General features: G+C 37.7%; 1 protein-coding gene across 25 annotated transcripts in view; it reads right to left on the bottom strand.

Annotated features, from left to right (window-relative positions):
• The window catches only part of LOC128684052 (uncharacterized), a 1,018,196-nt gene that overhangs the window by 136,486 nt on the left and 868,682 nt on the right, over window positions 1-13,028 (bottom strand). For all 25 annotated transcript variants that reach the window (XM_070091648.1, XM_070091672.1, XM_070091678.1 and 22 more), the window contains 2 exons: window positions 6,388-6,498; window positions 3,741-3,914 (listed from right to left, as the gene is read on the bottom strand). In XM_070091648.1, the coding sequence (XP_069947749.1) occupies window positions 3,741-3,914; window positions 6,388-6,498 (285 nt within the window). The remainder of the gene's footprint in view (window positions 1-3,740; window positions 3,915-6,387; window positions 6,499-13,028) is intronic.

The raw sequence follows: 13,028 nt of genomic DNA, 5'->3' as shown, positions 1-13,028 counted from the left end.
TCTACAAGTACATCTACAAGGTATACACGCCCAGCTGACATCAATGACATACTCTATATAGAAAGCTGCTTGTTATGCAGAGCATCTTGGGCAAATTAGGTTAGTTTTGTCCCAGGATGTGACACACATCATTCAACTAACACCCAGGTACCCATTTTATACTGATGGGTGAACAGGGACAGTGGGTGTCTTACGGAAACACGTCCTAATGTTTTCCAGCCGTACCAGAGATTCGAGCTGAATCCAATTTTCTATGAACATTTGCTTACAAGTAAAGTCTGTGAAAATGTGGATTCCCAAAATGAAGGGAAACTAGATGCAATGTTCAAAAGAAACTCTTGAGCTGATCTGGACTGTGAAAAATTGAAGCAGCAGTCTGTAACCGTGGATGAAACATGCATTCATCATTATGACCCTGAGTCCAAGCACCAGTTGAAACAATGGAAACACTACTATTCTCTGACACCAAAGAAATTCAGGGTTCAATCCAGCACTGGCAAGATCACATGCACAATTTTCTATGATAAAGAGAAAGTTATCCAAATCACTACAGTGGAACCCCAAATATCAGCTGCTGCGTTTATCAGTCGAATTGTACTTAGGCCGGTTCTTGGGCAGAAATTTTGCTCCATATTTTGGCCGGTGCCTCACAAATCGGTCGTATTATACACGTCAGCCCGCTTCCCGCCGGGATGCCGCGAGCAGGTGAGTCAGTCTCCCTGTGTCTCTTGGTGAATGAGCACATATTCTGCGCATTCATCCAAACATTTCCTTAAAATCCGTTGGTTTTTGTGCTTGTTTATTAAGTGTGACTGAAATATGCCACCATGGGCCCAAAGAAAGTTCCTAGTAAAGTTCCTTTGGTAAAGAAAGTGAGAGACATGATGGAATTTAAGAAAGAAGTTATTGAAAAATATGAGAGTGGTGTGCAGGTGCTGGAACTTGCCAGGATGTATGGGAAATCCAAATCAACAATCACTTCCATCCTGGCAAAGAAAGAACAAATCACAGACGCTGATGTGGCAAAAGGGGTAAACATGTTAACGAAAAAGAGATCACAAGCAATGGAATATGTAGAGAAATTGTTGTTGTTGTGGGAGATAGTGTTCCAGAGAAGAGCGTTTGTTAAAAGGCAAGGTAGTTGCATGCGGATCTCGTAAAGAAAATGCCTGGAACTAGTGCTGATGTTAGTAAATTTAAGGCCAGCAGAAGCTGGTTTGACAGATTTAAGATGTGTAGTGGCATATACAGTGTTGTAAGTCATGGTGAAGCTGCAAGTTCAGACAAACATGCAGCTGAAAAATTTGTGCAGGAATTCAAGGGGTATGTAGATACTGAAGATTTCCACCTAAAACAAGTGTTCAATTGTGAAGAAACAGGCCTCTTTTGGAAGAAAATGCCAAAATGCATCTACATCACACAGGAGGAACAGGCACTGCCAGGACACAAACCTATGAAGGATAGGCTAACTCTTTTGTTCTGTGCTAACACTAGTGGGGATTTCAAAGTGAAGCCTTTACTGGTGTATCACTCTGAAAATCCCAGAGTGTTCAAGAAAAACAATGTCGTCAAGAGTAGATTGTGTGATGTGGAGGGCTAATAATAAGGCATGGGTCACAAGGCAAATTTTCATTGACTGAGTCCATGAAATGTTTGGCCCGAGTGTGACAAAATACCCCCAGGAAAATAAATTGCCACTCAAGTGCCTCCTGGTAATGGGCAATGCGCCTGCTCATCCTCCAAACTTGGTAGACCAATTGTCTAAAGATTTCAGTCTTATAACAATGAAGTTCTTGCCTCCTAACACCACTCCTCTCATCCAGCCCATGGACCAGCATGACATTTCTAACTTCAAAAAACTCTACACAAGAGCAGTGTTGAAGTGACCTCGGACACTGAACTGACCCTAAGAGAGTTCTGGAGGAATCACTTCAGTATCTACAACTGCATAAGCCTTATAGGTAAGCCTTGGCAGGGAGTGACTTCCAGGACTTTCAACTCTTCTTGGAGAAAATTGTGGCCAGAATGTGTCCTCGAGAAAGATTTTGAAGGGTTTGAGGCTGACCCTGACGACCCTACGCCTGTTGTGCAATCTACTGTGTCTTTGGGGAAGTCCCTGGGGTTGGATGTGGGTGGCGAGGATGTGGAAGAGTTGGTGGAGGACCACAGAGAAGAGCTAACCACTGAAGAGCTGCAACACCTTCAACTGGAACAGCAACAGACCACAGCTGAGACACTTGCTTCAGAGGAGGAGGAAGAGAGAGGGAAGGAGATGCCTTCTTCAGAGATTAAGGAGATTTGTGCAATGTGGAGTAGGGTGCAAGCTTTTGCTGAGAAATATCACCATGACCAATCTGAAACAAGCCATATCTGCAAACATGTTCAATGACAAAACCTTGGCCCATTTCAGACAAATCTTAGAGGTGCCAAAAACAGACCTCTGTGGACAGTTTTTTTTTTGTGTGACAGGGGTCCAGTGACTCTCAAGCTGGTCCTAGTGCCATTAAAAGACAAAGAAGGGAAGTAACCCCAGAGAGGGACTTGATACCTGACGTCATTATGGACGGGGATTCCCCTTCCAAAAAATAACCTCTCCTCCCTCTCCTCTCCTCCCTGTCTTCCATACAGCAACAAGTCTTCAATACAAATATGTAATAATGATATAAATGTTCATTTACATGTAACTGTCATTGTTTTGTGTATGTAAAACTATACAGGTCGGCCATCACTAATCCGGCAATCAGTTATCCAGTTTCATCAGTAATCCAGCAATAATTTCGGCAAGCATAATTTCAAATTTCATAACCACTCTATAATCCGGCAAACTCACTAATCCAGCACACTACAAATCACAGTGATGCCGGATTAGTGATGGCCAAACTGTAGTTAAACTTTACAAAATGTATTTTTTTATTATTATTTTTGGGTGTCTGGAACGGATTAATTGCATTTACATTAATTCTTATGGGAAATATTGCATCAAATTTAGGCCTTTTCGAATTTAGGCTGACCTGGAACAGATTATGGCTGATACGGGTTCCACTGTATATGCCTCACAAGGTCCACATTACAGGTGAATATTATGTCAATTTGTTTTAGAGTTTGCAAGAGCCAATCTGTCAAAAAAAAAAAAAAACCCTATTCCCCAGACCTGGCTCCATGTGGCTTCAACCTGTTTCCCAAATTGATGTTCCACCTTTAAGGAATGAATTATGGAAATGATGAGCTCAATTCAACTACAAAACAGTGGTTAAATATGCATGACAAAACTTTTTTTTCTTTTCTGAGTGGCATGAAAAAGCAATGAATGTTATAACAAGTGTATGTATAACTGTTCATGGTAACTATGTTGAAAAATAAAGTCAGTTCTGCTTTACTCTCGTTACTGTTAACCCTTAAATGGTCCAAACATATATATACGTTTTTTCAACATCGAAAGTATGTAAAAAAATGTAGATCTTCTTTTTTGTTTTACATTTGAAAACGTGTAAAAAAACTTTTATCTACATTTTTTGTTGTTGTTATATTTGAAAATATGTAAAAAGAAGTAGATCTACTTTTGTAGCACTACGAATTTGAACGTCAATCTCTTTGGACCGTTTAAGGGTTAATGCTGTAGTCTCAGAACTTTCTGATCTTCCCTTGTATATATCAGTGATATAAAGTTACTGTATACCAAGGAACCCCATTAGCTCCACCATTCTGGTGACCACTGGAGCTTACACAACTACAATACTTACCTCAATTTCCTTTTTCTTGGCTTCTGCTTGGGAGCACATGGATTTTAGTCGCATTCTCAGACCAGAGACAGCAGCTTGCATATTCAGCATCTCTGAGTCTTGCTCCATTGTTTTTCCTTTATCTTCTAGACGATTCAATTCATCCTCAATTTGGTGCATCTCGATTATAAGTGTCTGTGATTCAAAGTTAGAATTAATCTAAGATCTTAGCTATCTAGTTGAAATCTTTATTCAGCTCCTATATCTCAGGAATGAAAAAAGGTACATAATGTTATTTAAATAGCAATATCAAAATTCAGCATTCCGTAACTGTACAGGAGACCAAACAAGAGAAAATTCTATATTGTCTCAAAAAAATATATAGACACTTTGACATAGATATTCATGACATGCTCCAAATTAGCATGGCTTGCATTTATAATGAACAATACAGTGTACATAAGGACACCAGTTATACACTCTGGAACTTATGCATGACATTTTGAGTTTTTTCTGTATGCCTAACCCAGTAAAACCATTTCTGCATGTTTGTTCCTCTGTTGTTTTGCCACTTCCAACAAGTGCATAGATAGCAATGATGAACGGTGAGCAATTTAATAGTGAACAGTGTAACAAACACTTTTGTTTTACTGAATTATAAGGTGTGGAGGAAATGAAAATCAATATATATTTGGGAGTGAATGTGTCAGCATAAGATAAGAGATAAGATTTCGTTCGGATTTTTAACCCCGGAGGGTTAGCCACCCAGGATAACCCAAGAAAGTCAGTGCGTCATCGAGGACTGTCTAACTTATTTCCATTGGGGTCCTTAATCTTGTCCCCCAGGATGCGACCCACACCAGTCGACTAACACCCAGGTACCTATTTGCTGCTAGGTGAACAGGACAATAGGTGTAAGGAAACGTGTCGGAATTTCCACCCGCCGGGAATCGAACCCGGGCCCTCCGTGTGTGAAGCGGGAGTTTTAGCCACCAGGCCACCGGTGTATGAAAGAACAAATGGTACAGTACTATGGTTTCCATATGCTTAACTGAAAGCAATTATCTTTAACTATTTGAGAGACTAGTATCCAAAAGTTGTGAAGGCCATAAACCTCAGAAAACTGGCACTAGGAAAAATAATAATAAGACTATGTAGCACATTATTTGATGTTTGAGAATGTGTGTAGTAAATCTGATGGTGATCTGCATATTACTGTTTACACAAAAATTTTGCTAATAAACACACACAAAAAAAGGTTTAAAACTTAGTCAGAGGCACACATCCTTAATTACAATAAGAAGATTCAGTTTGTAATTAAAGTTTGAAGTTAAATATCAAAAAGTCTTTTCATGATACATTACTGTACAGAAACTAATTTGTAGAAAAAAATAGGACACAAAACTTAAGTAATCCCATCCAGGAAAACCTAATCAATAGAATAATAATTAACCCTTTTTTGACTGTCGTAACCCCAAATCCTGGGGTGTCTCCTGGTGTCGCAAAATATTTGAAAAAAAAAAAAATTCCCAATGGTAATAATACCAATAGTATGAAATTTGATGGAAAACTTACGGAATTACGCTCTCGCGGAGTTAGCGACCTCTGCGACATTTACACATTGGCGTTTTCGCCCACTTTGAGCCCTATTTTCGGTCAATTCCATTGTTCCAGTCCACCAAATTCATTTGTTCTATCAACGGAGTACATGAAACAGCCCATTTACCGATTTCAACTACCCAACAAAGCGTCAGAAATTGGCAATTTGGCCAATTTCATGCAAATTAAAAAATGTCAATTTCAAAATAGGGTCCAGAATGAACACTGCAGACATTCCTGGTGCTAAAATAACATTTTTTCTGTTCATCAGTCATGTCTCCAGGCCCCTGTCATAATCCTCTCGCTTTCTATTTTGAATTTTTATTCACACAAAAAATAGAAGATTTACTGTTATGCAGACTACTGCAATATTGTAATAATTGTATAAATAACGTCAATCCATTCATGACTGCATATTTGAATGGCTTGTTGGACATTTATTGGACAATGACATTATTTGTTTACTCTTGAACATCAGCAAAAATTGAACATTTCTCCCACTTTGAACTCCATTTGAAGATCCTTTTCATAGAAAAACCAATCAAAATCACTTCCATTTCTATAATATGTTTCCATTCTATCAAACGAGACCAAAAAAGCAAGAATACAGCCATAAATACTATAGGAAAATACACCTCAAAGTTGGCATTTTAATCCAAAAACACGTTCAGAGTTTTTTTCTCATTATGCACTGAGTGCTGCAGGATTTTTTTATACTGCACACACTGACCACACAGACCCATTCTCTCACATGTGGGCCTACCAGCTTTCTCCTGCTTGATTTGAAGCCACTAGAATTTTTGAGTATATATACGTCAAACACATTGGCTCGTAAGACGTATATATACGACCAAAACAGTCAAGGGTTAACCTGATTGTGCCTCTGTGCATGTCATTTTGTTAATTAATGAAATGCATGAAAGAATTCACACATTAATATACAAGAATGCTTTTTGCTTGACAGCGCAGCCAATAACTGTGTTCCATTGACTATAACCTTTTATGAAGCTTTCAGGACAATAATAAGACATGCTCAGGAAAAAATCAAAGAAAAGACAATTCATCTTACCTGTATGGTAGTTAACTGTTCAACAATAGTATAATCCACAAGAGCTTTGATTCTTTCTTGGAAGCTCTCAAGTTTTTGTTGCACTCTGGAAACTTTCTTCTTGGATTCCTCCTGCTCCAGAGAGGACAGGAAAAGACAGATTAGCCTACTGTATAGTAAATAAAGGCATAACACTCACAAGTAGTAAGTAGACACGTAATACAGTGAAGTCTTTACTGGTGCAGTTTCACCCACGAGAGGGCTACATTAAATGTACAGAACAATGAGGAAAAATTAGAGCTTATATAAGGCACCCAGGGTGAGTGATCATGTAAAACTATGCTATGAAGTAGCAATGCAAGAGGCCTACTGGTCTCTGCTAGTTTTCTTTGTTTCAAGATAAGGGAGTCACCACAGTGAACACACCACAATTTTTTTATAGTGTTATTTACTTTGGTTATAGAGGACTCCAAACATCTACATTCAACAGCAAAAGCTAACAAGTGGAAATAAAAAATGATAGTAGAGAACTCTTTTAATACAATGCTTCACCCAAGGTTGGAGGTTTTAACAGATAAAGCCCAGCCTTAGATGAAACATGTTAAAAGGATTCTTTACTACCAGTGTGTATTTTCACCTTTACTTAATCTTGTCATTTTCTTGAAACAGTAGCCTGACTGTATCCCACATAATGATGTGGGAGTGGATGTTGCACTGTTGCACACATTGGTTGATGGTATTATTCATTGCACAGGCATATTGTGTTCTAGGTGTATGGAAAAACTGGCAGTTTTACAGATGTAAACTCAATTACATCCATGACAAAACGCTGCAGACTCTTGAGCCCTTGGGTCCTGTGTAGAGTAGGGAGGTACTCATGATGTCTCAAATGGTTTTTGTGATAACCATATCAATCTTAATGTTGGATTTATGTAGTATAGGAGCCACTGTATTTGCTGTGGTGCTTGGAGGTAACATATATTTTCATTCAATGTTCTAGTTTCTGGTGTTGTTGTATATTATGTCTGGTTTACATCTGCAGTAAGAGATCAAATGGCAAGGGAATTTGAGGTTGGAGACTGTGTTTTCTATGTGGCTGTGTTCATATTTAAGCAAGCTGTCACTGCAGATCCAAAGTGTCTGCAGTTAAAAAGCAATTAACACTCCTTTCTTGGTTTACACATCAACATCAGAAACCAGAACACTGAATGAAACATATTTTGCCTACCAGCATCACAGCCAGTATAGTGGCTTTTATACTATACAAATCTAACATCAAGATTGCTGTGGTTACCACAAAAAGCATCCAAGACATCACAAGTACCCCCATATCCTACACAGGACCCCAAGGACTCAGAAGTCTACAGCATCCTGTTGTATTTGTGATCAAGTTTACACCTGTGAAACTGCCAGAAGCCTTCTCGTACACTTACAAGAACACAATATGGCTGTAGAATGGACAATACTATCAACAAATGTGCACAATGCTGCAACACCCACCCTGACAAAATAATGTGGAACAGTCTCGTTACTTTTTTCAGAAAATTACAGGATGGAATGTAGGTGTTTTAAGTCATCTTTAGTCAAACTAATTAACCCTTCTAACAAACTTGCAGTATACTATTCACTTTGGCAGCTCTCATAGCAAACCTTATCTTGGAACAAAGGAGATAAAGTGTAGGCTAAAAGGGGTTCTTGAAGTGCTACTTAGCATACTTACACCTGATCACCTATTCTGGATGCCCTAGATTAGCAGTAATTTTTCTCATTCTTCTACATATTTGGATGAATCATTGCACAATCAAGACTTTACTGCATTAAGTATCTATTTGCCACCAAAAGTTAGCCTGAAATTTTGGCAAGGGAAGGAATTTACTAAGAGGGCTCTAAAGCACCTGGTATTGGGTATTAAAAAGAGTTCCCTTAAGGAACGGGACATTTTAAAGTTATTTTAAACTTTCAACTTGGGAAAATACATTATAAATAACTTTAAAGAACAAAGGTGAATACAGGCACAATAACAATCAAACACAATTTTTCAAGCCATTACAAAAAATTCCAGTCAAGATTAAATCATGCTTCACACAAGTACTGGTGACACGGCCAACTATTTACAAAGCTGTGAGGTAAAGAATTACCTCTTAATCAATGTAATTTTCAAACTGAACTAATGTCTCAATCTATTTCATCACCTATAAAGAAAAATACCCTCTTTATCTTTATCTTAATACAGTCAATAGTTTTCCTCTTGAGACAATAGCCTTCATAGACTTGTTTGTAGATTTAAACTGTGTAGCTACACTTAAGAAAAAAAAACAGGAAAAAATATTTAAAATACTGTAAAGTGAGGCATTTTTTTTTTTTTTTTGGGGGGGGGGGGGTTAGTATCTGCATAATCTTGAAGTTCCAATTCCAAGAATTACTTAATCAGCTGATCCTAAAGCAATCTTGTCTAATGTAATCTAATCAAGAAGTGGTGTTGAGGCTTTCATATGTTTATACAGCCTCTCCTCACTTAGTGATGTACTCGTTTACCGACATCTCAGACTTACAATGGGCTCTCTGACCAGTATGCATGCCTAAATAATGTATATCAGAGATGATTTCCTCTTTTCTGTTTATTACAATATACAGTATACTTACTACTTTATAAACACTTAACAATATACCAGAAATGTTATAAATGGTGCAAAGGTGACATTAAAACAATATCAGAGATAGTTGGCACAAACCCACTACCATTACAGTATGCTCCTCACTTAGCGTCGAATTTGTTTATCAACGTGGTCTTAGGAACGGAACTCTGTTGTTAAGTGAGGAGAGGCTGTATAATACTTCACAGTGTTACAATTACAACATGGTAGATTCTCAGTGAGCGCGAGCATGTGTGCGCATACATGCACATGTGCATGCACACAAACACATACACATATGTATACATACACACAACTGACTGTCAATTAAGATGGTAGTTACGTTCTTGGCAATGGGGTCTAAGACAAAAGAAATTGTCTAAGACAAACTGAAGAACATATGGGAAAAAGAGGGTGATGTTCCCGGGACCCTCAAAAAATGGCACTTTTATTAAGGTCTCCAAATTGTAAAAAAATTAAAATGATAATGTAACTGTAGTTGGTTGTCATGATGTATTATGTTTAATGCATTGCTTAAAGCTACAAATGTTACAGAAATATTTCTTACCTTAAATTGTGGTTGCTGGTATATGTCAATGATTCTCGACAGAATGGAGTGGGAAGCTGTGGCCCCACTGAGCTGAGGTGGAAGGTTGTGGATTGTTTGCCGAGGTGGATGGTTAAGGCTCTAGCACTAAAGTTAATGGTTGTACTGGGGTAGTGAGAAATTCTGCAATGTCTTTAGTCTCTTTTACCCTGCAGTACTTTATACAGCTGATGATAAGGCATCATCAGCTGCTCTAGGCCTCAAAAGAGCATTTGGGAAAAACAGGGTTATGTTCATCCCCCCCCCCCCCCCGAAAAAAATTTAAAGCTTTATAATTTGGCAAAACTAAAAAATAATCAAGTTTCCTATTCAATGTAGCTGTCATTGTTTGTTGATATGGAAATGTGTGGGGAAGGTTAATGTGACCCTGTACAATACCCGAGTAAACATATGACAGGTAGTCTCAGCTACAATTATCACCTGCCTCATTTGATTTTTATATTAATGTAATAATATTGATAAGGTAGCAAAAGGACCCCAATGGAAAAAAAGTAACTTTGATTTTTCTGAGTTATCCTAGGTTCTCTACACATATGCTGCTATGTATGATATAATCTATGTAACTGTATTTCTGTATACCTGAATAAGCTAACTTACTTGCCAAAATATCAGTAAAAAAATACCATATTTTGATAGCTAAGACAAGACTTTTTTTTTACTAAATATGTCCAGAGTAATACCCACTATAACATAAATGCAAACTATCCAAGAAAACATGAAACAATTGTTAAATCCTAAGAAAAGCTTCTCAAGGCTCAGTTTGTGTTATTGTTACTGTTGTATTAAAGGTTGCGATGGCCCTAGGGTCACTGCTGTGAAATTAACAACCAGAATGTTTTTGCAAATATAAACTAATACAATCAACATTTGTTCAAAATCAGAAACACTGTATGTGTGTGTAAATATCTAGGGGACTTTCTTGAGATGCATGGGCATAGCCATGAACTAGCAGTACAAAGTTATCAAATGAGTTAAGAGCATTATAGGAGTCACAGCTGACATTGATCATAACTAGTGAAAAATTACATGACCATTCGGGGCAAAAAAAAAAAGGCCAATATTTAGCATACACAATGTACCCCAAGTGAGACCCCATGGGCTACAGAGCAAAAAAAAATATTTGTACTATATGTATCACTTTGTCACTAATCCACTTAAACTCAGTGTGAATAAGGGCAGAGAGGAAGAGAGCAATATGAAGGATCTGTTGGGTGAAACACATGCCAGTTGTAGATATGGGAACTAATGTCAATTGTAGATATGGGGAAACAATGCCAATTGTTGATATGGGAACTAATAAATGAAAGCTTCCATATTTTTGAGAATGTGCATATCTCCATGATGGAGCTGTCACAGCTGGACTGGTTTAAGGCCTGCATTGCAGCTGATATTGGTTTTAAAACTGAGAATTAATCCTTTTGAATGGTGCCACTAATGAAGATGGAGTCACCCATTCCTAGTGAATTACCTTGGTCTTCTGACAGAATTAGGCGTGCCTTTAAGTGATTAAAAAACATTTTTTCTTTCAAGATTTACATTTATACTGCAATGTGAGAATGCCTCATCCATTTATATTAATTTTCAATGCTGGTGAACTAGAACTAGGGAAGAAAATAAGGTGCTCCTTCAGAGATACCTCAAGATGTTGTGAGGGACATGTCCCTTCAGGGTGGGACAGAGAAACAGGCACTGTGAAACAGCAGGAAGTTATGCCATGTTCTGGTGGTTGGAAGAGTATCACTAACTTTTCTCAAGAGATCATGAAAGTTGGCAGCAGTGAACGCGAGTTTCTTTAGGAATATGCCATAGTGCTTATACATTATACAAGTAAGTAGACATTTAATCACTAGAGCAACTAAATACAAAAACTCTCTTAAATATTCACAAGATAGTAATTTTCCAGTATGTCAAAACCATAATATTAACTGTGAATTTAATATTGCATGTATAAGTGGAAATCCTTCGATCAGTTATGAATGCTTCATGACTCAATTTCAATATCTCATAAGGCTCTCAAAAATCTGATGCTGCACTAAGTATCCTTACAATTAGCCTCTTCTTCCTGAACCTGACTTAAGTCACTTAGCTTAGACCAGGTGAACACAGCAAATCATCTTAAGCCAATAATAACACAAAAAGAAGCAGCAGTACAAATGATCACTTTGTCAACTGCTCGACAACCCACTTCCTAATATATAAAAAAATCACTCATACTATCAATCCTGACCTAAAACTCTTTCCTGACAGTTGCAAAAACTCATTGTCAAAAAAAGACCTAAAATCTGGAACTCTCTACCTGAAAACTCGAATCTCTCTCTTTCTACCAGTCACTTCAAAGTTACTTTAAAAAAAAAAAACACCTCCCTTCCCTAATGTGATCTTAAGAACAATTAATTATGCTGACCCATTCCTTCAACTTACATTGTCCCTGTCCTTGTCTATCATTCTTTCAACTCATGTATCTAGTTTCACCCTTAATATATCACTAATTATACTTTTTTTTTAATTACTGAATACTACCTTCAGTATAATACAAAAAATATTTAGTATCCTTATTCTCATACTTGTAATCATAATTATGTTTTAAGGTTGCCCAAAATGTTTGTATATCAAGGGGCTTTCCAGAAAGTAGTAACACTATATGTAAATCTCCCTAACTGTATAATACACAGCCTCTCCTCACTTAACGACAGAGTTCCGTTCCTAAGACCATGTCGGTAAATGAATTCATCACTAAGTGAGGAGCATACTATAATGGTAGTGGGTTTGTGTCAGACATCTTTAATACTGTTTTAATGTCACCTTTGCACCATTTGTAACATTTTTCATATATTTTTAAATGTTTTTGTACAGTAGTGTACTATATACTGTATTAAACACAATAGAGGAAATTAGCTCTAATATACATTATTTAGGTTTGTATACTGGTCAGAGAGCCCGTTATAAGTCTGAGTCATCAGTAAATGAATTAAAGGTGAATACAGGAAAGAGTAAGGTTATGAGGATAACAAAAAGATTAGGTGATGAAAGATTGAATATCAGATAGGAGGGAGAGAGTATGGAGGAGGTGAATGTATTCAGATATTTGGGAGTGGACGTGTCAGCGGATGGGTCTATGAAAGATGAGGTGAATCATAGAATTGATGAGGGAAAAAGAGTGAGTGGTGCACTTGGGAGTCTGTGGAGACAAAGAACTTTGTCCTTGGAGGCAAAGAGGGGAATGTATGAGAGTATAGTTTTACCAACGCTCTTATATGGGTGTGAAGCATGGGTGATGAATGTTGCAGCGAGGAGAAGGCTGGAGGCAGTGAAGATGTCATGTCTGAGGGCAATGTGTGGTGAATATAATGCAGAGAATTCGTAGTTTGGAAGTTAGGAGGAGGTGCGGGATTACCAAAACTGTTGTCCAGAGGGCTGAGGAA

The sequence above is a fragment of the Cherax quadricarinatus genome, chromosome 3 (assembly GCF_038502225.1).
Source record: "Cherax quadricarinatus isolate ZL_2023a chromosome 3, ASM3850222v1, whole genome shotgun sequence".
NCBI classification, from domain to species: Eukaryota; Metazoa; Arthropoda; class Malacostraca; order Decapoda; family Parastacidae; genus Cherax; species Cherax quadricarinatus.
This window is presented reverse-complemented; position numbering and strand designations above follow the sequence as displayed.